General features: G+C 45.0%; 1 protein-coding gene across 2 annotated transcripts in view; it reads right to left on the bottom strand.

Annotated features, from left to right (window-relative positions):
- PHKB (phosphorylase kinase regulatory subunit beta) overlaps positions 1–27,686 on the bottom strand; it is a 313,679-nt gene that overhangs the window by 172,136 nt on the left and 113,857 nt on the right. For both annotated transcript variants that reach the window (XM_073605832.1, XM_073605831.1), the window contains exon 7: positions 23,971–24,086. In XM_073605832.1, coding sequence (XP_073461933.1) covers positions 23,971–24,086 — 116 coding nt within the window. The remainder of the gene's footprint in view (positions 1–23,970; positions 24,087–27,686) is intronic.

Raw genomic sequence — 27,686 nt, 5'->3', positions numbered from 1 at the left:
GCAGGGACTACCCTGAAGTCGCACAGATATGAACGGCACTCATTGGAAATCATGGGGGCACGACTTGTCATGCGACTTTGAAGTCCCAAGTTGCAGGACAAGTGGTACAAGTGTGAAAGGGGCCCAAGGCTCGGTTTACACTAGCCCAACTCCAAAGTCACGCAACTTTCAGTGCAACTTTGGAATCCGACACTGATACAACATTGATGTGACTTTTTTTTACACTCTGTGGCATTAAAGTTGTATCAGATTTGGACCGAAGTACTGCCGGAACTTTTTCTAAAGTCGGACAGACTTGTGTTGCATCAGTAAAGACGGCTCTCCTAAAGGAAACATTGAATTTCATGTCATCCGACTTGTGTCTCAAGTCGGATCCTAAGTCGCATCAGTGTGAACCGAGCCCCATTCTACATAGGGTTGCAGTGGTGTTGCAACAAAAACATAAAATATTCATACTAACCCATTTGACCTCCAGAAGGTTTTACCCCTCATTCATGACCAGGGCATTTTTTGCTATTCAGCACTGTGCTATTTTAACTATTAAACGCACGGTCATACAACGCTGTACACAAATGAAATTGATATAATTTTTTTTCCACACAAATAGAGCTTTATTTTTGTGGCATTTGATTGTCTCCGTTTTTTTACGTCAATATCTAAAATTTTGAAAAAAAAAACAAAACATGTTTTTCTTAGTTTCTGTTATAAAATAATAATCTTTCTTCATATATTTTGGCCAAAATGTATTCTGCTGCATTTCTTTTGTAAAAATAACACAAATCAGTGTATATTACTTAGTCTGTAGGAAAGATATAGAGTCCACAAACTATGGGATGTTCATCTGAAAATCAATCAATCCTGATGGATTACTGACGGCCGATCTCATTTCTTGAGGCTTGAAAATGCCAGGATAGTACAAATATCCCCCAAATGGGGGAAAGTAGACAATCCAAGGTATTTAGAAAGAGGCATGGTGAGTTTTTTGAAGATGTAATTTTTTTTTTTTGGTAAAATTAAGAAATTAAATACATTTTAAATACGGACTTTGAGTGGTGATATCTGGATGATGGATGCAGCTGCAGGCATCATTCAGATATCATTCTTTTCCAATTCCCCGCACCGTAAAAACTAAAGTGCGCAGCTGCTTGATTGTTTTTTTACAGGTGGTGGGAAGGAAACGCCCCCCCTTTCCAGCCACCCTCCCTCTTCCCCTGCGATCGGCGAGCCGGAGAAGGAATCCGCCAGCGGCAGAACTTCACCATAGAGAATACCGCGGACCACATGATCCCCGGCAGTCTCTATGACCTTCGGACGCGACGTTATGACATCAGGTACGGCCTTGGTCATTGTAAACACTGCCGTCTATTCGGCTGGAAAGGCCGAGAGCGTTTTTTTTTTATCAGTCTTTCCTGCCTAGAGAAGAGATGTGGGGACTTATAGACCCCAGATCTCTCTGTAAAGAGGACCTGTCATGTCCTATTCCAAGGGATGTTTACATTCCTTTTAAAAGGAATAAAAGTGATTAAAAAAAAAAAAATTAAAGGGAAAGCGTAAAAATAAAATATATATATATATAAAAAAAAAATGTAAGTGCCTCCGTCCCTGCGTGCTCACACGTAGAAGCCAACGCATACGCATGTCACGCTCACATATGTAAACGGCGTTCAAATCACACGTGAGGTATCGCGACGAACGTTAGAGCGAGAGCAACAATTCTAGCAGAAGACCTCCTCTAACTCTAAACAGGTAACCTTTAAAATTTTTTTAAAGGGCGCCATTCCACAATTTTAAAGCATTACCTGTTAGGCATCTATTTACTTAGTGTAACCTCATCTTTCAGATTATAGAAAAAAAAAAAAAAAAATCGGACTAACTTTAGTGTTTTTTTTTTTAATTAATGAAATTAATGTTTTTTGAAAAATAGCTGCGCAAATACTGTGTGATATAAAAAGTTGCAACAACCGCCATTTTATTCCCTAGGGTTTCTGCTAAAAAAAAAAAACATTTAATGTTTGGGGGTTCTGAGAATTTTTCTACCAAAAGAATTACAATTTTTACATGTAGGAGAGGAGTGCCAGAATAGGCCCAGTATGGAAGTGGTTAAAATGAATGCATACATGCATGTAATAGTGTTTGTTAATCTGCTAGGAGTTTAATGTTAAAAAAAACTATACAAAACGATCTACCAATCAAATACGGTTTATAGGTCTCCTCTGCAGGGTCCTCCATATGTGACGTGTGGATATACACCGCGTGACCACTGGCGGCCCGTCCATTAGGGTTGCCGCCCCCTCTCTCCATGCCACCCCCTTTATGCAATGGATAGAGTCATGCAGAGCATGACTCTATCCACCGCCGCCGCGGTCACCCCCTATTCATGCATTCGTTCCCTTTCAGGACACCGGGTGCATAAATTACAGCGACCGGAATTTCTTTTTTTTTTAAGCACCCGATTAGAGCCAGAGTCTCTAATAGGCTTCAAGATAGGGTGGGCTCGGGTCACAGAGAATGCGCCCTGATCCCACCCAGGAGTGTTACAACAGCGAATAAATATTCGCTGTTGAAACACTGACCCTCAATCCGGCCAATCAGAAGTGGGTGTGAGACCCGTTTTCCGATTGCCTGAAAAGAGAAGACTCCCGATTGGTCAGCGAGGGGGGAGGAAACGGAAGCCACCGCCGTGATGACCCGTGGAGAGCAGAACGGGAGGCTGCCGCCGCCGCCACCGCCGAGCAGGGGAAGCCGCTCTGATGGGGTAAGTGCGTCTGACTGACCGACCAGGGGGATTTGTTACAAATTCAGAGTAAAAATGTCACGTGTAGTGGCGGCCGGTGGAAATTTTTTTGGGGAGGGGTGTGGCAAAAAGTATGCCACCCCCCCCCCCCAAAAAAAAAAAATTCCACCGGCCGCCACTACTCTTGACATGTTTATTTAAAGTTGTAACAAACACAGACCTGTTTGGACGCGTTTAGCTGTCACTCCGGCGTCTCCTGCGCACATAGATCGCTGACATTATAAATGCAGTTGGGACTCAGAGAGAAAGTAAGCGGCACAGCTGAGGTTTTTACTTTAAGTAGGGCAACATGACATCGGCTGTTAATGTCACATTCGGGTTGGAGTGACATTTTGCCCACTCAATCCATTTTGCGCTGAATCTCAGGAGACAATCAGTTTGAAGGATAAAGTGCTTCTGTTGGAAAGTGTGTAATTTGTACGTAGCTTATAATGGAATGATCTGACAGAAGCGTATGTGCCGGGGAAAATACCTAATGCAGCTCCGTTTGACATTAATTCTGTATTGTGCTATTGGTAATAGAGACTACACAATCCAAGGACCTTTGGTAATAAAGCACAACAGCGTCGTGATGAACTACTGCCAGGGTCACTGTTACTTAAGATCTAGGGAAGGACTTGGCCTTGTCCTATTGAAAATGGAATAAAAGGTTAAAAACGCATACTCCTGACATGTTTACATCGCATCACCAAGGCAGGAGATTATGTTGAAATGCGTCAGCTGGGGGAATGAAGTCTGGAAGAGAAGTTATCCTTAAATAAAGTGATTGTAAAGTCTGTTATTTTTATAGGGGGAAAAAAAAATACGAAACATGTTATACTTACCTGTTCTGTTGCAGTGGATTTGCACAGAGCAGCCCAGATCCTCCTCTTCTCAGGTCCCTCTTCTTGTGATCCCTGGCCCCTCCCTCTTGTTCAGTGCCCCCACAGTAAGCAGCTTGCTATGGGGGGGGGCACCTGAGCGGAGTCACAGCTCCCTGTGTCCATTCAGACACGGAGCCCCGCCCCCACTCTACCGATTGGTTAGCCGACCTTGATTGACAGCAGCGGGAGCCAATGGCCCCCCGCTGCTGTGTCTCAGGCAATCAGGAGGGAGGATCTTGGGTGGCTGAGACACTCGTGGACAACGCTGGACAGAGAGGGACCTCAGGTAAGTGTGGAGCCCCGACCTGGCCCCGCCCCTTTCTCCCCTGATTGGCTGACTTTGATTGACAGCCACGGGAACCAATGGCGCCACTGCTGTGCCTCAGCCAATCAGGAGGAGTGTCCCGGACGGTTTAGACATTCGTGGACATCGCTGGAGAAAGAAGGGGCTCAGGTAAGTAATCAGAGGGTGCTGCTACACACAGAAGGAATAGGATGCATAAAAAACCTTCTGCCTTTACAACTCCATTAATTTCCATTTTAAACTGGATGGATTGTTTTAGAAGGTGATCGTTTACAATCACTTTAACATCTTATCTTGTCAACTTTCTCCAAAACCAAGTTGTTAGGTGTGATGTTTTAGCAGCATCTTCATTTACAGATGGCTGGCGGAGCTGAAACTTTGCCAAAGTAAAACTTGTTTAAAGCGTTTTACTTAAGAAGTAAAAAAAAAAAAAAAAAACGCCCAATGAATACAATTTAATATGTATACGCTGCTATTTATGGAGCGCTGACAGGATGACATCTGTACAATAATTCGACAATTCCAGATCGGTCCTTTTTTTTTTTTATATTCCTTAGCGCAGAGCCATTCAAGTAATTAATCACATTATTGTCGGCAGTTTGCAACATTACGATACAATTAAAATGAAGAATCTCGGTGGACAGATTCCAGGTAAGATTAGGAAGATAAACTGGGCTGTAATTTAATACAATATTTTACCACGCTGTACACGTTTTATTGTTTGTTGATTTAGGTCCTTTGAAGAAAGGCAATTCCGGCAGAAATAGGAGATGATGAATAGATCTGAGGAACAATAAAAGACCCCTGAATCTCTCTGGCCTAATCCACTCACTTTTCTAAACAAATATTCCACAAGGAAGTTCTACGTTCGTCAATACAAAAAGGGATAAGAACTCCAAAGAGAATTCTCCTTAATGAAGTACAACCATTTTGTATGGAAAAAGACGCAGCCCTAATTGCTGAGCGAGGATAACGTTATTCCCCCGTCCAATCAGACGCCTAAAAACATTGGGTAAAAAAGAATGTAAAGTGGTTGTAAATCCTAGAAAAAAACAAAAAACAAAAAACAAAAAAAAAAACCTGCAAGACAAAGGCATAATGAGCTAGTGTGCACAGCATACTGTTGTATAATGAAATACTCATCTTAGATGGAAGCCCCCCGCAGCGGTCCCAACACATTGCTCTGCCTGGCGACATGTCCCCCCGGAGTTATTTCCGAGTATCGTGGGCTCCGGCGCAGTGATTGGCCGGAGGCGCATTGGCGTCACTTCCGCGCGTGTGCCACCGCTAGCAACAGCTGAAGCAACGGCACAAACGAGCCGTTGTTTCAGTGCGCATGTGTCGATGACGTCGGCACATGCAGATACAAGGGGATATCCCCTAAACTGTGCAGGTTTGGGAGATATCCGGGGTAGCTACAGGTAAGCCTTATTATAGGCTTACCTGTACTGAAAAGTGATCTGTAAGGGTTTACAAACACTTTAAAAGCAAATTTTTTTTTAAAAAAGTCAGCAGCTACAAACTCTGTAGCTGCTGACTTTTAATATTTTAATAAGGACACTTACCTGTCCAGGGGGCCCGCGATGTCAGTCCCAACCCCCCCCCCGAGGCTGATTCGTCCATCGGATCGGGTGCAGGCGCCACCATTCTAACTAAGGGAAACCGGCAGCGGAGCCTTCAGGCTTCACTGCCCATTTCCTACTGTGCATGCAATTAAAAAAAATGCCAAAATGCTTTAAAAACGCTTAAAAACTTACAGAGAAACGCCTGAAAACTCACTAAAAAGGTGTTAATGCAGCCTAAGTAAAGAGCAAACCTTTTTAGTGTTGCCCAGGAGTCTCAGAACCCCCCCCCCCCCCCCCGCAGACACGACAAGCAGACTTTGACCAATGCCCGGTACACACAAGAAGATTAATCGGGCGAATCACCGTCTGTTTTTTTTTTTTTTTAGAAGAGAAGGAGACCTGTACCATGTCAGATACAGAGTATGGCAGTCCCATCCCTGATGTACTAGAACAAAAAAAAGTACCCCCTAAATGGGACTTTGAAAGACCACCAACTCTGATGAAAAAATTAATAACTTTAATAATACCGCATATTTCAATACAAATGAATAAAAAGATGTATAGCGTCTGTACAATACATACATAATACACAAGAACGAAACACAAAAAAACACAAAAAAAGATCATAATATACAAAGGAACATCAGTACTCTCCAATGGGTAAAGACGCGTTTCCAGTCTTTAAAAAGCACCTTCATCAGGGGAAGAGAGTGAAGTATACATATAAAATGTAATTCTAAAGATACAAAGAGACACATCAAAGAGGACATCAACTCAGAGACTTAGGCTGTATTTGTATGTTTAATCCAGGGATGCACCGAATGGGTTTTTTGGTGCCGAAACCGATACCAAAAATAAATCTTCCTTGATCCCGAAAACTGAAACCGATACCGAAACAACACCGATACCGAATAGACAAATCACCAGTCCCAGGATTGGACGGGTGATCTGTCTATCAAAGTGCCCGGACAAAGGGGAGGGGCTGTATGTTACAGCGCGCAGTGGGGAACACACAGCTATTGAAATGAAAGCTGTGATGTTCCCGGCGCTGTAATAGGCGGCGGCTCTCCTCTCTATTACGATATAGGAAGCCCCCTGCCCAGGCCCCGCCCCACTTTCAGCTCCAGTATCGGCAAGAATTCTCTTTCGGCTTTTTGCCAAAAGGGCCATTTTCGGCCGATATGTTTCAGTGGCCGAAATTTCGCTGCATCCCTAGTTTAAACACAACAAAATATGCATATGACCACAGAAAGTATGCACACCATAACAAAAAAAAACGCATGATAATTGTAGATCGAATCGGATGAGTTTACGAATGTCACGAAAATTCTCGTACGACAGTATAAAAATTCGGAAGTGATGTCATGTGTTGTAATGCATTTGTATTGCATTTTCGAACGACGGCTGTACTGATTAAATGAATATTGTGTGATCTGGCACCGTACGGAAATTTTTTTTCGTTCACGTCCGATAGAATAATATCGAAGGAAGTGCCATGATCGGCTCTCGAAAGCTCTGTACTAACGATCTGATTATCGTACGATCGCTTCGAAAGCGGTATTTTTCATACGATTTTGTGATCGCGTGTACGGGGCTTTAAGTCAGAGCTCTGGCATTCTGCAATACCCACCCCACCATAGAATACAGGTGTCCCTGTGTTATGGGAAAGGAGAGAGATTCGATTAAAGTCAATGTCTGCCTGCTGAATGTGTCCATTTTAGAGACTCCTGGGCAACGTTCAAAAGTAAAGGGCCTAGAATGGATTCATTTGGCTGTAGGCCACTTCCTCATACCCATCAGCCTCATGAAACAGATACTCCCACTGAAAGCCTGATTTCAGATTTCGGCTTGTGAATTTGTGGCAGCTAAGGACGACAAATTTAAAAAAAAAAAGGACAATGTAAGTGACCCAAGGTGCCTTCTTTCATATAATCTCCTGAAGTCCTTCTCTTAAACATACTATTTCTCTTTTATTAACTGTGGCAAGAAGAACGAAATGTACGTTTTATCCAAAGACTCCCACATGACTTCCCCAGTGACATTAATACCTAAACAAAGGACGTCTGCCTTTTTTTTCCCCTCTTTCTCCCTTGCAGTCCTTTTGAAAAAGTCAAAGCAGAGCAGCTTCGGATTCTAAACACATCCGCGGCCAATCAGGAGCCGGGCAAGACAGTCGGTGTATCAGAACAAACGGCAAGGAAGAATTTATCCCTCAATAGAGAACACCAGCCGTGCTTTAAGGATGATAAATCATTAATGTGTCAACAGTCGTTTTTTAATTTTAATAAATAATCCTGGAGCAGAGCAGAGCTGGAATAATAATGAGGAGACCACGCAGTGTTTGGGTTGTGGGTAGATTGGATGAGATTAATATTCTAGTCGGCAGCTCACGCGTTACTGCAGCAGGATGTGAAGAAGATACAAGCCCCGCTCGGCTCTGCGGGCTGCCGAGGAAAGGACGGCTGCTGAGTCTGGTTAGTGACATACCAGCAGGCTGACCACATCTCGCTGTGCCAGGTAGGGCAAAGGGTATCAAGGGTGCTGAATACCGGGAATGGCCATTTCCTATAACCAAACACACTATTGCTTGTTTGTTCTCCCCTTTGCAAAAAGCTGGTTTTATTATCCAACTACCGGAACCTTCACCCCCTTTCTGCCCAGGAATTTTCAGCGCTGTCACACTTTGAATGAGAATCGTGCCGTCATGCAACACTGACTCAAAATGATCTTTTTTTTTTTTTTTTTTAGACAGATAGAGCTTTCTTTTGATGGTATTTATTCACCACTGGGTTTTTTCTTTTTGCTAAACTAATTTAAAAAAGCCTGAAAATTATAACATTTTCCAAATAAGTAATCTTTCATCTTCACTGATGGGCGCTGGATGAGGCTGCACTGATGAGGCAGTACTGATGGGCGCTGGATAAGGTTGCACTGATGAGGCTGCACTGATGGTCGCTGGATGAGGTTGCAATGATGAGGCTCCACGGAGGGGCACCGATGAGGCTCCACTGAGGGGCACCGATGAGGCTCCACTGAGGGGCACCGATGAGGCTCCACTGAGGGGCACCGATGAGGCTCCACTGAGGGGCACCGATGAGGCTCCACTGAGGGGCACCGATGAGGCTCCACTGAGGGGCACCGATGAGGCTCCACTGAGGGGCACCGATGAGGCTCCACTGAGGGGCACCGATGAGGCTCCACTGAGGGGCACCGATGAGGCTCCACTGAGGGGCACCGATGAGGCTCCACGGAGGGGCACCGATGAGGCTCCACGGAGGGGCACCGATGAGGCTCCACGAAGGGGCACCGATGAGGCTCCACGGAGGGGCACCGATGAGGCTCCACGGAGGGGCACCGATGAGGCCCCACGGAGGGGCACCGATGAGGCTCCACTGAGGGGCACCGATGAGGCTCCACTGAGGGGCACCGATGAGGCTCCACTAAGGGGCATCGATGAGGCTCCACTGAGGGGCATCAATGAGGCTCCACTGAGGGGCACTGATGAGGTTGTGTTTATGGATACTGTTGAGGAGGCACTGAAAAACTGATAATCAGCACCCTGGTTATCAGTGCAAACAATGTACTGGCCTTCCCAGTTAACGGCTCTCCTTTCTTTATGCAGGCACTGGACATGAGGAAAGGACTGCCGATAACTGGCAAGTCTGTTTACAGGTGATCAGCTATGATTGGATACAGCTAATCACATGGTAAAGGGCCTCCGTGACCGGCTCTTTACCCCAATTTGTGATCAGGACACAGCAGTCACAGAGCGCGCCCGATACATGCTTCCTGGGGGTGGAATTCTGGGAGGGCGTCTATTGCTGCCCTCCCAGAACTAGCTGACCATGCTGTAGCCATCTTTCGGCTATAGTGTGGTCAGCAAGTGGTTAAAAGTAGATAAAATCGCACTACCTTCACTTAACACCGTATCAACATACATGGTAGAAGTAAATGTAAAAGCTAACTAAATTTCATCCTTGACTCGAATAATAATAATCCCCATGTTTTATCCATTCCCCCTATAAAACATCATTTTCATTTTTTGTTCATTCCTGTTATGCATCTCAGTGCTGTTGCTTTAAGAAAAAGGCCAAATCAAATCAATATATGGTTGACTCCCCAACATCAATTCTTACATGTGCACAAAGTTAGGGATTTTGAAGGATTAGAGTCAGGTGGGTGATTAACCACTTATATCAAGCAGGTGCTAATGATCATCAATTTCATATGTAGGTTGAAACACAGTCATTAACTGAAACAGCAACAGCTGTGTAGGATTCTTAAAACTGGATGAGGAACAGACAAACTCTGCTATTAAGGTGAAGTTGTGGAAGACAGTTTCATGTCACAGGTCATACACCATGGCAAGATTGAGCACGGCAACAAGACACAAGCTAGTTATAATGCATCAGCAAGGTCTCTTCCAGTTAAAGACTTCAAAGCAGACCGGGGTTTCAAGATGTGCTGTTCAAGTTCCTTTAAAGAAGCACAAAGAATCAGGCAACGCTGAGGACCGTAGACACAGTGGTAAGGCCAAAGAAAGCCACATCATGCTTACTGCCGTTCAACGTCGGAAGATGTTCATCAGGCAAGTCTGGCCAGAAGTGGTCTTCAATAATGTCAGCTGAACGCAGAAGGTGGACATTCAGGCAGTTCTACAGATTAGGACATTTCTGGCTTACAGTAGACCGTGACAAATTTTTATTGCTTTCTTCCTTCTAAGGAGATTCATCCTATTTGTCCTGGTGGCCACTGTAGCAGGAACAGAAAGTGATGGAATACTCAAAATGTTATTGCTGTCACTCGAACAAGAGGTGAGAAGCAATTTTTATTGCCATCGTCTGTTTCCTTGACAATTGTCTAAAGAGGTTTTTTCCAGTTACTTTGGAGAGATTTTCTCTCACTTCTCGTTGAGTCCCTGGGACAGAAAGAAAGGGGAATTCTCCACAGGGGAAAGACACACTACCCTATTCAAAACTAGAAAAATATTTATTGAGATACATTAGCTCTGCCCCCTCTACTTCTACCAAGATTACATGACCAAAGCCTGGAAATTAGGCTTTTCTTTCCTTTTTTTTTTTAAATGCAAACTGGTCTTGCTGTATATATGCATGCATATGCATGCCTGTAATATGGACTTTAGATTATAAGCTCCTTCGCAGGAAAGGAAGTGATGTGAATAGATCAATGTCTTTGTCATGGTCAGGGGTCAGGTTTGGAGACCAGTAGCTATAGAAGTAGAGAGGCTCCCACCGACCAGCTGGATAAGTTCACAAGCAGGTCACCCTGGTGAACGACACGGGCTCACCTGAGGTGATGGGTCTAAGCATTAAAAAGTATTCACCAGAGCTCCTGATGGTGGAGATGGGTTTTGTTGTGTGTTAGTACCAGGTCATGGTCCTCAGCATCACCCCCACCAGGAGGTTAGCAAGCCGGGGTCCAGTAGCAGATAAAGCAGGAGTGTAGTCCGTAAACAAGCCAAAGGTTGGTAACAAGTGATTGCAGGTTGGAGTCAAGCCGGGGTCCAGTAGCAGATAAAGCAGGAGTGTAGTCCGTAAACAAGCCAAAGGTTGGTAACAAGTGATTGCAGGTTGGAATCAAGTAGAAGAGTGCTCAAGGGACAAGCCAGTAACCAGTGGTTGTGGAGATAAGGAACACTGCAGGAATGCAATGGAGCAAGATATCGGCTGGGGAGAGTACCATAATCTGGCAAACAGAAGTGCAAAGGCATGGCCTAAATAGGAAGTTCAGATTATCAGTAAGAAGGTCAACCAGCTATATTTCATACTCAGGTTTTGAGATATTTTCTAATCAGCCAACTATCCCTCTCTTTCTATACCGAAGAGGATTGGAAGTCCTTGTTTTCTTTCCAGTGTATTGTAGTGTGTTAAGGGTTCACTATGGAACGGGAGATATGGGAGATCTTTTCATGTATAGCTTTTAGTGATCCCATTTTTGGTTTCCTTTGTTTGCCATCACAGGTTTTTATAGTATGTTGTGTTGGGGAGGTGAGAGTTTCTTGACTGTAATGAGATTTATCAAATGAAATATATTATACACTATACTGTCAAAAGTATTGTGACGCCTGCCTTTACATGCACGTTAATGGCATCCCAGGCTTAATCGGAAGGGTTCAATATGGAGTTGGCCCATCCTTTGCAGCTATAACAGCTTCAACTCTTCTGGGAAGGCTGTCCACAATGTTTAGAAGTGTGTCTATGGGAATGTTCGACCATTCTTCCAGAAGCGCATTTGTGAGGTCAAGCACTGGTGTTGGACGAGAAGGTCAGTCAAATTCCTCCACCCCAAACTCGCTCGTCCATGTCTTTATGGACCTTGCTTTGTGCACAGGTGCGCAGTCATGTTGGAACAGGAAGGGGCAATAGCTAAACTGTTCACACAAAGTTGGGAGCATGAAATTGTCCAAAATGTCTTCACGGTATGCTGACGCCTTAAGAGCTCCCTTTACTGGAACCAAGGAGCCAAGCCCAACCCCTGACAAAAACCCCACACCATAACCCCCCTCCACCAAATGATTTGGAACAGTGCACAAAGCATGGTCTATAAAGACATGGATGAGCGAGTTTGGGGTGAAGGAACTTCACTGGCCTGCACAGAGTCCTGACCTTAACCCGATAGAACACCTCTGACATCTGCTATGACGAAACACGTTGGATCTGGCCAGCGAATGTGACGTCACCACGTGTGCCGACACAGGAAGTGGTATTGTGGATTGAGACTTATCGGATGGCAAGAACAGTGTGTTTTTAGCAGCTCCTCTGCCCTTTTAATTATGTGAGCGTGCATTTATACGAGTTTTAATAAACCTGTGAACTGGTCTTACTACACTAAGTGTTATTTTCACTGAATGTGTTATTGGTCTGTCTGGATTGGAGCATTTGAGTCAGGCCAGTCGCTAGAAGATTACTGGGTCCAGACATCTAAATCTATTGAGTGCTTTATGGCTATATCCTTATACATGGGCACATGGGTAATTTATGAATCCCTCATGCCGAGACATTGTATTTTCCCGGCTGGGGAAGCCGTCCCTGCTGGGAGAAGACAGTGATAGCGGCTATGGCAGCCGATAGAGATAATCGCAAGCAAATCTGGCAGGCTGGTTGTGCCCAAGTTGACCGGTCGATCAACTTGGCACATTCAGCCTGCCCACACATGGCTGGAATCTTGGCCGGTTCCTGTTGAACCGGCCGAGATTCGAACAGTCTATGGCTGGCCTAAGTGATAGCTGCTGCTTTTTTACTTCTAAGCGCAGAGTTAGTCCTTCTATATTAAACTTCAGAGCTAAGGCTGCAGGTATATAAACAGATTGAGAGCAAGAACTCCAGTTATTGCTGATGTCCATTGGTGAGCGGTTCCATTTAAAACCTGTCACTGAATGTCAGACACAGAAGGCCACTATGACAAAAGTATAGTTGCCAATAGAGTGCCCCAGTGGTGAACAGTTCCCTTTAAAACCCGTCACCGAATGTCAGACACAGAAGGCCACTATGACAAAGTATAGTTGCCAATAGAGTGTCCCAGTGGTGAACAGTTCCCTTTAAAACCCGTCACCAGATATCAGATACAAAAGGCCACTATGACAAAGTATGTTTACCCATTAAGGTGCCCCTGTTTAGCTTGTTTCTTATATTCAGGACACAAATTGGACAGGATGTAAAGAACACTTTTCATGTACTGGATGAATGAGAAGAATAATTGCTCTCTGTTCACATTAGAAAATCCCATTATTTCATAGTGTTTGCTTTCATACGTACACAGGCCTCATTAATATCAGTGACAGAGATAACAATGTTTTTTGGTTTACCTGGGAACGAGCTGAGCCAGCAACGGCGCCAGCCGGTAACAGCACAGGCCAGCAATAAATTAATAAGCTAAAGTGCTTTTTCTTGCTGTCCTATTTATTATCTGCAGGCTGCTTGCTATTTGGTGTTCGGTTTTACGGAATCAAATGAAAACAAGCCCATATTTCTCCCGGCTTAAAATAGACACCTCATGTGTGCGACAGATGTACACATTTCATTTAGTAGAACGCAGGAATATTAATAGATCCGCAGGTAGCGTGTGTTTATTAAGTGTTCTGACACCGATTAAAAGGCAGAAAGGCTTTGTTTTACTTTGTAATTCAGCAGCAATGTTCTTTTACAGCTGACACACTCTGTATAAGTGTCCTTGACCCGGATGATGCCCACATGCACAGGAGAGCCTAGGATCATGCATCTCCAATGAACTAGAAAACAAACAGAAAGTGGGTGCACCAGCCTAGTACATTATCTTAGTAAACCATTTATTAGTAAAAGAAAGAAAACAAATGTTATACTCACAAATGCAAGTGTATGTAAGCTCACCAATGGATCCCAAAAACAGAGACCTCATGCACACGGGGCATTAGAAAAACGAGCTGCAAAGCCACTACCAACGTTAAGAAAAAAAGCGGCTTTAAAAACTTGCTTTTAGTAGCTTTTTGCATTGGCATTAATGCATGGTTAGCTGAGCTAGCTTTTAGCAGCGTTTACCTGCCTCTATTCAAAATAAATGGATCCCTATGAGAGCCCATTGATTTGAATATAAGTCGCACCACAAGTAGGATCATGATGATCTGACTTGCGGTTTGTCTTGTTGGCTGTGGAGCTTGAAGGGGAACCCTCACCAAAATGAAAAAAAAAACAAACAAAAAAAACTGGCGTGGGGTTACCCCCAAGAGCATACCAGACCCTTAAATCTAGTATGGATTTTAAGGTGACCCCTATGAGCATGGGGTCCCCCCAAAAATCCATACCAGTCCCTTAACCGAGCACGCAGCTTGGCAGGTCAGGAAAGGGAGGGGACGAGCGAGCGCCCCCCCACCCCAATCCTGGACCATAACAGGCCACATGCCCTCAACACTGGGGGTTGGGTGCTTTGGGGGAGGGGGGACATGGGCCCCCCCACCCCAAAGCACCTTGTCCCCATGTTGATGAGGACAAGGGCCTCTTCTCTACAACCCTAGCCGTTGGTTGTTGGGGGTCTGCGGGCGGGGGGCTTATCGGAATCTAGAAGCCCCCTTTAACAAGGGGGCCTCCAGAGCCCGGCCCCCCACCCTACGTTAATGAGTATGGGGTACATTGTCTTTTCCCGCCGTCTTCTCCCGCCGCTGGTTCTCTTCTCTCCGATGTCTTCTCCCGCCACCGGTTCTCTTCTCTCCGCTGTCTTCTCCCACCGCCGGTTCTCTTCTCTCCACTGTCTTTTCCCACCTCCGGTTCTCTTCTCTCCGCTGTCTTCTCCTGCCGCCATCTCCACTGTCTTCTCCTGCCGTCGGTTCTCTTCTCTCCACTGTCTTCTCCAGCCGCCGGTTCTCTTCTCTCCGCTGTCTTCTCCCGCTGCTGGTTCTCTTCTCTCCGCTGTCTTCTCCTGCCGCCATCTCCACTGTCTTCTCCTGCCGTCGGTTCTCTTCTCTCCACTGTCTTCTCCCGCTGCCGGTTCTCTTCCCTCCACTGTCTTCTCCCGCTGCCGGTTCTCTTCCCTCCACTGTCTTCTCCCGCCGCCGGTTCTCTTCTCTCTGCTGTCTTCTCCTGTCGCCGGTTCTCTTATCTCCGATCTCTTCTCCCTCCGCATTTCGACTATTTGAATTACACTACACTGTCAAAAGTATTGGGACACATGCCTTTACACCCGCATGAACTTTAATGACATCCCAGTCTTAGTCGGAAGGGTTCAATATTGAGTTGGCCCACCCTTTGCAGCTAGAACAGCTTCAACTCTTCTAGGAAGGCTGTCCACAAGGTTTAGGAGTGTGTCTATGGGAATGTTTGACCATTTTTCCAGAAGCGCATTTGCGAGGTCTGGCATGGATGATGGACGAGAAGGCCTGGCTCATTCATGCCAAAGGTGTTCTATCGGGTTGAGGTTTAGGACTCTGTGCTGGCCAGTCAAGTTCCTCCACCCCAAACTCGCTTATCCAGGTCTTTATGGACCTTGCTTTGTATACTGGTCCAAATCATTTGGAGGAGGAGGGATTATGGTGTGGGGTTGTTTTTCCGGGGTTGGGGTTGGCCCCTTAGTTCCAGTAAAGGGAACTCTTAACTTTCATGCTCCCAACTTTGTGGGAACAGTTTTGGGATGGCCCCTTTCTGTTCCAACATGACTGTGCAACAGTGCACAAAGCAAGGTCCATAAAGACATGGATGAGTGGGTTTGGGGTGGAGGAACTTGACTGGCCTGCACAGAGTCCTGACCTCAACCCGGTAGCACACCTTTGGGATGAATTAGAGCGGAGACTATGAGCCAGGCCTCCTCGTCCAACATCAGCTTCTGGAAGAATGGTCAAACATTCCCATAGACACACTTCTAAACCTTGTGGACAGCCTTCCCAGAAGAGTTGAAGCTGTTATAGAAGCAAAGGGTGGGCCAACTCAATATTGAACCCTACGGACTAAGACTGGGATGTCATTAAAGTTTATGTGCGCGTAAAGGCTGGTGTCCCAATACTTTTGACAATATAGTGTATATAGACATAAAATGGAGGTGAGATGAAAGGAAATAATACACTGTTTTTAAAATGATTATTGCCATAACGAGTGATTCTATATTGTCTAGATGTGCGTGTCCTCAGAAAATGCCCAGCGAGCCTGCAGACCATCCAACACCATTATTAGGCTCAATGAAACAACAGTAATTGGGCAACCAAAATCCAATCGGGCCAATTAACATTCACCCCAGACATTGATTGGTTAAGGATGAATACAGACTCCTTCACACATCAGGAGATCCTCTTTTGTATCTTTGGGTACAATGAGCACTCTAGTGAAGACACGACGCATAAAAATCGAGTGGGTTAAACCGACATCCCTACCACGGCTAATGTCACCGCTATTACACATTATTAACACTCCAGAATGACTTCCAAAACTTTCTCTGCTTTATGTAGAAACATTAAAATCTCATCTAACTCTTCCCCGGCAACGCGACTCCGAGGCTAATGAAGCAGAAACGACATTTAGATGTATTACATGGCAAGCTGCAGTGATGGCTTTCAGAAGACACTCTGTAATGAGAGAGCAGAAATATCTCCGGGTGTTACAGATCCTTCAGTCCCATCCTGAACACCACACCAAGAAGTCCAGACAATGAACGCCAAACCACCCCAAGCATCCAAAGAAGAACATGAATGCTTGTGGAAGACTAAACTTACATAATCAGAAGTGACATTATTCGATCCTCTTAAAAAGATTATTTCACCTTTACAAAAAAAAAAAAAACTACCTGTATTGGTAAGGGGCGTCTATAGACAAAAACAAATTATTCAGCTTTGACCCAAGTTGAATACTCTTTTCTATAGATGTGGGCCATATGCACTCACCGACCACTTTATTATTAGGTACACCTTGCTAGTACCGGGTTGGACCCCCTTTTGCCTTCAGAACTGCCTTCATTCTTCGTGGCATAGATTCAACAAGGTGTTGGAACCGTTCCTCAGCGATTTTGGTCCATAGTGACATGATAGCATTACGCAGTTGCTGCAGATTTGTCGGTTGCCCATCCATGATGCCACTATCCCATTCCACCACATCCCAAAGGTGCTCTATTGGATTGGGATCTGATGACTGTGGAGGCCATTGGAGTACAGTGATCTCATTGTCCAGTGGTGAGATGATTGGAGCTTTGTGACATGGTGCATTATCCTGCTGGAAGGAGCCATCAGAAGATGGGGACACTGTAGTCATAAAGTTACCTAGTTACATAGTTAGGTTGAAAAAAGACAAGTCCATCTAGTCCAACCAAAAAAAAAAAAAAAATTAAAAAATAAAAAAAATCATACAATCCCATATAAAGGGATGGACATGGTCAGCAACAATACTCAGGTAGGCCATGGCGTTTAAACGATGCTCAGTTGGTACTAAGGGGTCCAAAGTGTGCCAAGATCCCCCCACACCATTACACCACCACCACCAGCCTGAACCGGTGATACAAGGCAGGATGGATCCATGCTTTCTTGTTATTTACACCAAATTCTGACCCGACCATCTGAATGTCGCAGCTGAAATCAAGACTCATCAGACCAGGCAACGTTTTTCCAATCTTCTATTGTCCAGTTTTGGTGATCCTGTGCAAATTTTAGCCTCAGTTTCCTGTTCTTATCTGACAGAAGTGGCACCCGGTGTGGTCTTCTGCTGCTGTAGCTCATTTGCTTCAAGGTACAAATGTGTTGTGTGTTCAGAGATGGTATTCTGCATACCTTGGATGTAACGAGTGGTTATTTGAGGTACTGTTGCCTTTTTATCATCTCAAACCAGTCTGTCCATTCTCATCTGACATAAACAACGCATTTTCCTCAACACAACTGCCGCTCACTGAATATTTTCTCTTTTTCCCACCAGTCTCTGTAAACCCGACAGATGGTTGTGCGTGAAAATCCCAGAAGATCAGCAGTTTTTGAAATACTCAGACCAGCCCGTCTGGCACCAACAACCATGCCACGTTCAAAGTCACTTAAATCCCCTTTCTCATGCTCGGTTTGAAATTCAGCAAGTCCTCTTCATCACATCTAGATGCCTAAATGCATTGAGTTGCTGCCATGTGATTGTTACCAAGCAATTGAACAGGTGTACTTAATAAAGTGGCTGATTAGTGTTAATACCCCACAGGTGGAGCATGGAGATGGAGTGCTGAGGAGGCCCCTGCAGGGCAACCCTTAGTCTGGGGGGGGGGGTTGACCTCAGGCCGGGGGCTTGGGTGCTGGAAGGATCTGCCAAAACAATACGGAGGAAGCCCTTCCTGGATGCACGGGAGCAAGGAGAGAGGACAGCGGGACAAGATAAGCATGTCTGGGAGATCTCTTGAGAGGCAGCTGGGAGGGTAGTTGAGCGTCAGTCTAGAGGACTAAGGAGACGTTAGCCTGGAGGGCTAGTGAAAAAGGCAGCTGCAGCCAGGTGGGTTGGTAGTGCCTGAAAAGGTGGTGCTGGGATCAGTAGCCAAAGGAGCAATCAAGCTGGCCACTGAAATTTTGCTACATAACCAAGGAGTTCCTGCCTACAAAGGGCTATTGCTTTTAATCTGACTGAGTGACTTGTCAGATCTTCGCAGTGTTCCACCTAGGTCCTGCAAAGCGATTGAGAGCAGCAGGAACAAGTGGAGTGTATATAGAGACTGTATATAGAAGAAGTTGTCCCAGAAGTTTGTTCTGAAGTTGTCAGGGTCTCAGCCCTTCCTTCTCTGAGCTGGCCGCTCAGCTGTCGGCTAATTGCCAGCTCCTATATCTCCACAGTTACTCAGCTGTTGATGATATCCTGCTCTACAGTCCTGCCTACTTAAGCCGTCCAGTCCAGAGGAGCTCTGCCTTCGCCTTGGTCAACATCACAGAAACTATCTCCTGCGATCCTGTTCAAGACTTGCTTTGCTGACATGCCTTTTGGCTCCAGATCCTGCTTGCTGTTCCACTACATTGATCCCTGACTTCTGGCTTGACTGACTATCCGTTCCGGTTACTGAACTTGTTTTGACTACGTTTGTTCTTTTTACTTTTATTATTAAACAAGTGTGATACAACTGTACTTCTGTCTCGGCCTGATTTAATGGTTTCTGACAAAAGTCAAGTGGGCATCCCATAATCTCCAATCCCTGTCCAAGTCATTATCTCTTAATAAAACAACAGAGACAAAGTCACAGACTTTATATAGTGTTACAGATACAATCGGCACTTTTAGGGCAACAAAAATGCCGATATGGCTCGCAATGAAACGGAGTTTGACACCCGTACATTAGAGGGTCAGGCCGTCCAAGACTGCATTTTCGGCTGTTTTGCATAAACCGGCATCAGAAAAACACGAACAACTATCTGGTAACTAATCCTTTGCCTACCGTTGGCCAAGCTTCTATATTCAGCAGCTTCTATTTCTACACTCACAGGTGATGTATTGAGCACAGGCCAAGTCAAATCAACCATTTCTCGGCCTGACACTTCTGTAAGATACAAGGTAATCCTATTTATTTTTTTTTTTACAGAACTTGTGTTTTAAATCATTTACTACTGCAAAACTATCTTGCCAGATTTAGCTGTCTGTTCTCGGAAAGATTGGTCTGGGTGGCTGTAATCTCCATGCTGGCTTACAGAGAAGAGTCAGGGAAAAGACAAATCAGCCAAGAAACGTAATAGAGCCCGGCTTTGTTGTAAACAAGCAAATCAGGAAAGCAGAGGCAACAATGCTAGGATGCGTCTCAAGAGAAATATTATATTATATGCCTAACCACTTCAGCTCCAACAGCTGTACACCACTTATGGATAACAGCAACTTTACTCTACTGTGGGCCTACTGGTTCGAAAATAACTTTGCCATTATTTACGATATTAAAGAATTACTTATATGTTTTTTTTTCGTGACATACAAAGCAGTACTTAGACAGAACTGTCTGATGAAAACTATTTTCTATCCAAGTAACCTAGAGACTGTAGAGCGCGGTTCCGCAAGCGGGGGGGGGGGGGGGTGATTAGGAGGATGATGTGATAGGGACAGAGGGGACTCTGTTGGAGGGGGAACAGAGGACCACTACAGAGTGTGTGTGTGTGTGTGTGTGTGTGTGTGTGTGTGTGCACGCACGCGCGTGTGTATGTGGGGGGTGTTGTGATGAGAAATGGACAGAGGACACTGCTTTGGGAGATGGGGAGGCAGAGGACACCGCTTTGGGAGATGGGGAGGCAGAGGACACTGCTATGGGAGTGTGATGTGAATGGGGGAAGGTGACACTGTTTTAGGGGGTACAGGACAGAATTGGGGGGGGGTGATGTGAAGGGGAGCAGAGGACACTGCTTTGGAGGGGAGGTGGGGTACAGAACACTGCTATGGGGGACAGAGGACACTACGTTGGGGGGTTGATATGAAGGGCAGAGGACACAGCATTGGGGGGTACAGGACACTACTGTGGGGAGCAGAGGACACTACGGGAGGGGGGGGTGTGATGTGAAGGGGGCAGAGGACACTGCGTTGGGGGGGTACAGAACACTACTGGGGGGGGCAGAGGACACTGTGTTGGGGGGGTAGGGAGTACAGAACACTACAGTGGGGGGATAGGGGGCAGGGGACACAACAGAGGGGGGGGCGTGATGTGAAGGGGTCAGAGGACGCTGCATTGGGGGGGTACAGAACACTACTGTGGGAGGATGGGGGGTGATGTGAAGGGGCAGAGGACACTGCGTTGGGGGGGTACAGAACACTACTTGGGGCAGGTTGGGGGGCAGGGGACACTACAGTGGGGGGGGGTGATGTGAAGGGGTCAGAGGACACTGCATTGAGGAGGTACAGAACACTACTGTGGGGGGGGTGGGGGACAGGGGACACTACAGTGGGGGGTGTGATGTGAAGGGGGCAGAGGACACTGTGCTGGGGGGTAGGGGGTATAGAACACTACTGTGGGAGGATGGGGGGCAGGGGACACTACAGTGGGGGGGGGGGATGTGAAGGGGTCAGAGGACACTGTCTTGGGGGGTAGGGGGTACAGAACACTACTGTGGGAGGATAGGGGGCAGGGGACACTACAGTGGGGAGGGGGGGATGTGAAGGGGTCAGAGGACACTGCGTTGAGGGGGTACAGAACACTACTGGGTGGGGGGCAGAGAGGACACTGTGTTGGGGGGTAGGGGGGTACAGAACACTACTGTGGGGGGGGTGGGGGTCAGGGGGACACTACAGTGGGGGGGGGGTGATGTGAAGGGGGCAGAGGACACTGTGTTGGGGGGTAGGGGGGTACAGAACACTACTGTGGGGGGGTGGGGGGCAGGGGACACTACAGTGGGGGGGGGGGGGTGATGTGAAGGGGGCAGAGGACACAGTGTTGGGGGGTAGGGGGTACAGAACACTACTGTGGGAGGATGGGGGGCAGGGGACACTACAGTGGGGGGGGGGGGGATGTGAAGGGGTCAGAGGACACTGCGTTGAGGGGGTACAGAACACTACTGGGTGGGGGGGAGGGGGGCAGAGAGGACACTACCGTGGAGGGTTATGTGAAGGGGGCAAAGAACACTACTGTGATACCCTTCATGTAGTCTTTTTATTGGGAGCTTGATAATTTTTTTTTAAAGGTTACCGTATAGTATCCCCCCCCCCCCCCCTCTCCCCTGGGGATCTTTGCTTTCCTCTATGTTGTCCAGGCAGGTAGATCTCAACCTCTGAAAGGGTTGCCCACCCCTTGCTGTAGAGACTAAAGGGCTGAAAACTGACAGGCGGACCCGATTGGACCCTTCGTGTGAAAGGGGGCTTACATCCCCTTTTCTGACTATTTTCAAGACTTCACTGAACAAAGAACGATACATACCATCTACGATTGTAAAATATTCTCGGTAGACAACTTCCCAGTGAGCGCCAGAAAACCGCTCTCTGTTTTCATTATAATGGGACTCGGGTGAGATGTCAGCAGAATGAATTACGACTGCAGTAATGTGACTGGTTAAGTATACATCTATCAACGCTGACATGCTAATACATTGGACGTTGCGAGGTAAAAGTATGATTTACTTTCACGCGCTGCTCCATGCTGGATTTTCATCAACCTTCATTGCTTAATTATGATGCTTAATATCTTGGAGATGAATACGCTTCCATCACCGGCACCCACAATCAAAAACACAAGACAACGCAATTTATTTTTCCGGGAAATAAATAACGCCTTGTGAGCCAGTAATAAACGCGATTAACATCCTGAACAAACACATTTGTTACAATGTCACACTCGCAGCGTCTTTGAATATCAAGGTTTCTGTGGTACAAGAAAGTCCAAAGAATAGCAAACATTTCAGAAAAGAGGTTTTCAGCAATAGGACAGACCACAGATCACAGAGGAATGGCGGTGTTGGCTACACATCAATTTTCTGTGCAGTCATTGGGAACTAATAAGATCTGATATGACTCTTCCTCATACAGATTACAAAAAGGACCACATTGTACAGAGATTGCGTGATGTGGGTGGGGTCTTTTCCATGTACCTGTATACAGTGCCTTGAAAAAGTATTCATACCCCTTAAAATTTTCCACATTTTGTCATGTTACATTCATAAACCTAAATTTATTATACTGGGGTTTTATGTGATAGACCAACACAAAGTGTCACATAATTGTGAAGTGGAAGGAAAATGATAAATGGTTTTCAAATTTTTTTTTACAAATAAATATCTGAAATGTGTGGGGTACATTTGTATTCAACCACCTTTACCCCTAACTAAAATGAAGTCCAACGAACACACCAGACAGGTCAGGGATAAAGTTGTGGAGAAGTATAAAGCAGGGTTAGGTTATAAAAAAATCTCCCAAGCTTTGAACATCTCACAGAGCTCTGTTCAATCCATCATTCGAAAATGGAAAGAGTATGGCACAACTGCAAACCTACCAAGACATGGCCGTCCACCTAAACTGACCGGCCGGGCAAGGAGAGCATTCATCAGAGAAGAGCCAAGAGGTCCATGGTAACTCTGGAGGAGCTGCAGAGATCCACAGCTCAGGTGGGAGAATCTGTCCACAGGACAACTATTAGTCGTGTTCTCCACAAATCTGACCTTTATGGAAGAGTTTTTTTTTTCTTTCTTACCATAGACAGGTAGCAGAATATGTTTTTTTTTATCTTACCATAGACAAGTAGCAGAATACATTTTGGGCAAAATTTAGGAAGAAATTTTCTTGGATATGCTTTATACCTAAAAGTAAAAAATATGTTTTGGTTTTTCTTTCCAAAATGTTTGGCCTTTTCTTCATTTATATAAAAAAAGTAAAAAAAAAAAAAACCCCAGTGGTGATCAAATACCACAAATAGAAAGCTCTATTTGTGTCAAATATTTTTTATAAATTGAATTTGGGTACAGTGTTGCATGACCGTGCAATTCTCAGTTAAAGCAGCACAGTGCTGTATAGCAAAAAATGCCCTGGTCATGAAGGGGGTAAAACCTTCCGGAGGTCAAGACTTATTTAGCATAGATGAGAAGGGTGCACAAACAAGTTCTTAATTTTTTTCCCTATTTACATGAGTTTGACTGTTGCAGCCAGCAAGACCCCGCAAACAATCAGTTTTTTTTTTTTTACAGAGAGAGAGCGAGAGTTTGTTTGCCTGAAACGACTAAGCGGGATAGGTTATGCGGTCAGTTTAGATGCAAACGACACTTGGTGGTATTTATGAAGCCCGTTAATGAAGCCATATAGTCCAATGAACTGCAGAACAGATAGATTGAACTCCTTTGGCGACAAATGAAAGAAACGAGAAGCGCATTGTTCCCTGTAGCTGAAGGGGCTATAATTTAGCTGTGCTTACTCAGTCTTCATCTCCTTCATTACGGAGTTTTTGCTAATCCAATCTATTTATGTGGAGCGTCCATAAAGCCTGCCATAAGGAATAATAGGCAAATCAAATGGGCCTGTGACTTAATTAGCCCATCAGAGTGAAGAAATAATGGAATGAGCTGTGTGCAAATACCTTGAATGTAATTCTGTGCTGCCATTGTTGTACTTGCTGCCTCTCTCCCAGATTCCGAAGTCTGGCACGCGGTACGCCCTCTCTACGCAAAACACCAGGTTCTGGATGAAGGACACCTAGAATAGAGAGAAGAGACCGTTATACACGACCATATCCAAGAAGGACGGGAGCTAGTAGGTTAAAAAGGGAAAGCCGCCAAAACCTATCAATTCAGTTTTAGGTAGATAATAACTGGCTTTACCATTTACTTTTAATTCTCCAGACTCCAAAAGGCAAAGAACACTATATTACCAAAAGTATTGGGACACCTGCCTTTACACGTACATGAACTTTAATGGCATCCCAGTCTTAGTCCATAGAGTTTAATTTTTTTTTTTTTTGTTATTGCTTATACCATGTGACATAAAAAAAAATTGCAACACTCACCATTTTATTCTGTAGGGCCTCTACTTAAAAAATATAAAAGGTTTGGGGTTCTAAGTAATTTTCTATCAAAAAAAAAAATGTGATTTTTACATATATGTAAAAATGTTTTTTTTTTATGTCACATGGTATATGCGCAGTGGTTTTTCAAAAGCAATTAAAAAAAAAAAAAAAAATATATATATATATATATATATATATATATATATATATATATATATATATATATACACTTCTAGTGAACACAAACACAATATAACAGCCAATTTTTGCTAAAATGTAAAAGATTATGTCACTCCACGTAAATAAATACCTAATTATGTCACAATTTAAAATTGCGTAAGCCCGTAGGACGCCGCCAAACTACAGTACCTAAAAATCTCCATAGGTAATGCTTTAAAAGCCTTTATAGGTTACCAGTTTAGATTTACACAGGAGGTCTGGAGCCTAAGGCCCCTTTCACACTGGGGCGGTGGGGGCGTCGGCGGTACAACAGCGCTATTTTTAGCGCTGCTGTACCGTCGTTCTTGCAGCGGTATTCGGCCGCTAGCGGTGCGGTTTTAACCCCCGCTGGCGGCCGAAAAAGGGTTAAAATCCCTCGTACAGCGCGGCTATAGCCGCGGTATTGCCGCGGTATTGCCGCGGTATAGCCGCGCTGTCCCATTGATTTCAATGGGCAGGAGCGGTTTAGGAGCGGTGAATACACCGCTCCAAAAAAGCGGTTTGCAGGACTTTTTTCACCGCCCTGCCAGCGCACCGCTTCAGTGTGAAAGCCCTCGGGCTTTCACACTGAACAAACAGCGGAGGCTGTTTAGGGGCGGTTTGCAGGCCGTATTTTTAGCACAATACCGCCTGCAAACCGCCCCAGTGTGAAAGGGGTCTTAATGACCGGGTTCGCTCTGCCGTTTGCACCGATACTTCACATGTGTGGTGCAATCAATGTTTACATATGTGTGCGTTCAAATTTGCATGTAAGCGCTTACAAATTTTCACATTAATTTTCTGTAAAACTTTAAACTTTCCCTTTACTCTTTTTTTTTGGATCAACTTTATTTCTATTACAAGGGATGAGCAACATTCCTTTGTAATATAAATAAGCATGACAGATCCTCTTTCTGAAGAGATCTGGGGTCTACTGGATCTCATATGTCTCTTCTGGCCTCCAAAGCATCTCGGCAAACCAAGTTCGGTTTGATCAGAAGCTTGTAGAAGCTGGTAATTGCTTGTAAACATTAAACTGAAATCACAAGTGACAAAATCCTTATTGCTTTTGGTTTCTGACCTCACAGAGAGATGAACGTCGTCCGTTCCTCTCTCTCTGTTTTGCAGCCGATGCCCGCTGGCTGGAGTGGTCCCCGGGCTCCCCGATGACACGGAAGAGCCCAGGAAAGGTGGCGACTGCAGATGGGGGGAAGAACAACTTCTACTCAGGCAGGAAAACGTATTGACACCTTTGCAGCCATTGTGCTACATGCTGGGTGTTCAATTTGCCCCCTGTACCTCTAAGGAGGGGTGGGCTCCCTCCAGTCCATCTGCCTTCATCTATCTCATCAGAATGCATGTGCTTCCACTGTGGAGACTCTTATAAGTTAGAGGTAAGGTCTGCAGATCACGGGGGGCCTTGCCGAACCACTTCCGGACTTCCCGCCGACGTTATACGTCGGTACTTTGAAGAGGAGTATCGTTGTTATGGCAGCAGCTAGCTATTATAACCCTGGTATCCTCTTCTTCAGTGAGTGGTCCACTTCAAGATAAAAGTGGTCTCTGTGGCGGATTCGCCGCATGATCACTTTTATCGGCAGCAAGAGAGGCCCCCCCCACCTCTCGCCGCGTCCTGGCGCTTTCCCCCGCTTATCAGAGCCGTCTGCAGCAGCGGAGGCGATTGGATCCGTTCCCTAGCCTGACATGGAGACGAGTCAGGGGAAGATGGCCCCCACCCGTCTCCATATCATTGCAGGGCGGAAGCAACGTCAAAACATCACTTCTGCCCATAGCTCTTAAAGGGCCTTATTTATTTTTTTAAAATGACAATTTTTTTTTTTTATTGCATTTTAGTGTAAATGTGAGATGTGAGGTCTTTTTGACCCCCAGATCTCATATTTAAGAGGTCCTGTCATGTTTTTTTTTCTATTACAAGGGATGTTTACATTCCTTGTAATAGGAATAAAAGTGACACATTTTTTAAAAAAAGTGTAAAAATAAAAAATAAAAGGTAAAATAAATAAGAAAAAAACAAAAAACAAAAAAACACATTTTTTTAAAACGCACCCCATCCCATATGAAAATGGTGTTCAAACCACACATGTGAGGTATCGCCACGATCGGTAGAGCGAGAGCGATAATTCTAGCCCTAGACCTCCTCTGTAGCTCAAAACATGCAACCTGTAGAATTTTTAAACGTCGCCTATGGAGATTTTTAAGGGTAAAAGTTTGTCGCCATTCCACCATGTGACATGTTGGGTATCAATTTACTCGGCGTAACATTATCTTTCACAATATAAAAAAAATAAAATTGAGCTAACTTTACTGTTGTCTTATTTTTTCATTCAAAAAAGTGCGCTTGTAAGACCGCTGCGCAAATACGGTGTGACAGAAAGTTTTGCAACGACCGCCATTTTATTGTCTAGGGTGTTAGAAAAAAAAATGTATAAATGTTTAGGGGTTCCAAGTCATTTTCTAGCAAAAAAAAAACTGTTTTTAAACTTGTAAACAACAAATCTCAGAAAGAGGCTCTATCCTTAAACGCATACTGTTAGACACGTTAATCTGGTTGGTCGCAGGCTGGTTGGTAAGTAGAGCTTGGAATTCTTCCAAGGATTTTTCCTTGGCTTTTGTTTGATTGAGGAACTACTTCTACTGCCTGCAGAAGTTATCAAGTGGCTGTATAGCATCATCTTGGCATCACCACTTACACCCCAGGACGTCATATGACGTCCACCTAGGGAGAAGTGGTTAAAGACATTTACTCTGCTGAACCACCGTAGATCAGAAACAATCGCCATTTGCCTCTTTGCAGTCGCTTCCTGTTTACATGGACTGCGGTGATGACTTTGCATGGCATTTCTCAGAGTGGGTTTCTTGGTGGTGACAACAGTGCCTGTGAAATCTGCATCGGCAGTGTCACCTGTAGTTTCCATTTAAAGGGTGTGTGTCAGGACAGGGTGGCAATGAAGAAGCACAACTGAGAGACCGGGACTGGATGTTGTCACCCTATAATAGGAAGTGCATGAAGAAGGACCTTCATATCAGGACAACCAGGTATTATTTTATTTTATTATTTAAAAGTCTCGCAT

The sequence above is a fragment of the Aquarana catesbeiana genome, linkage group LG11 (genome assembly GCF_042186555.1).
Source record: "Aquarana catesbeiana isolate 2022-GZ linkage group LG11, ASM4218655v1, whole genome shotgun sequence".
Classification (NCBI taxonomy): domain Eukaryota; kingdom Metazoa; phylum Chordata; class Amphibia; order Anura; family Ranidae; genus Aquarana; species Aquarana catesbeiana.
The sequence above is the reverse complement of the archived record's forward strand: the minus strand, read 5'-3'. Positions and strand labels throughout refer to the sequence as shown.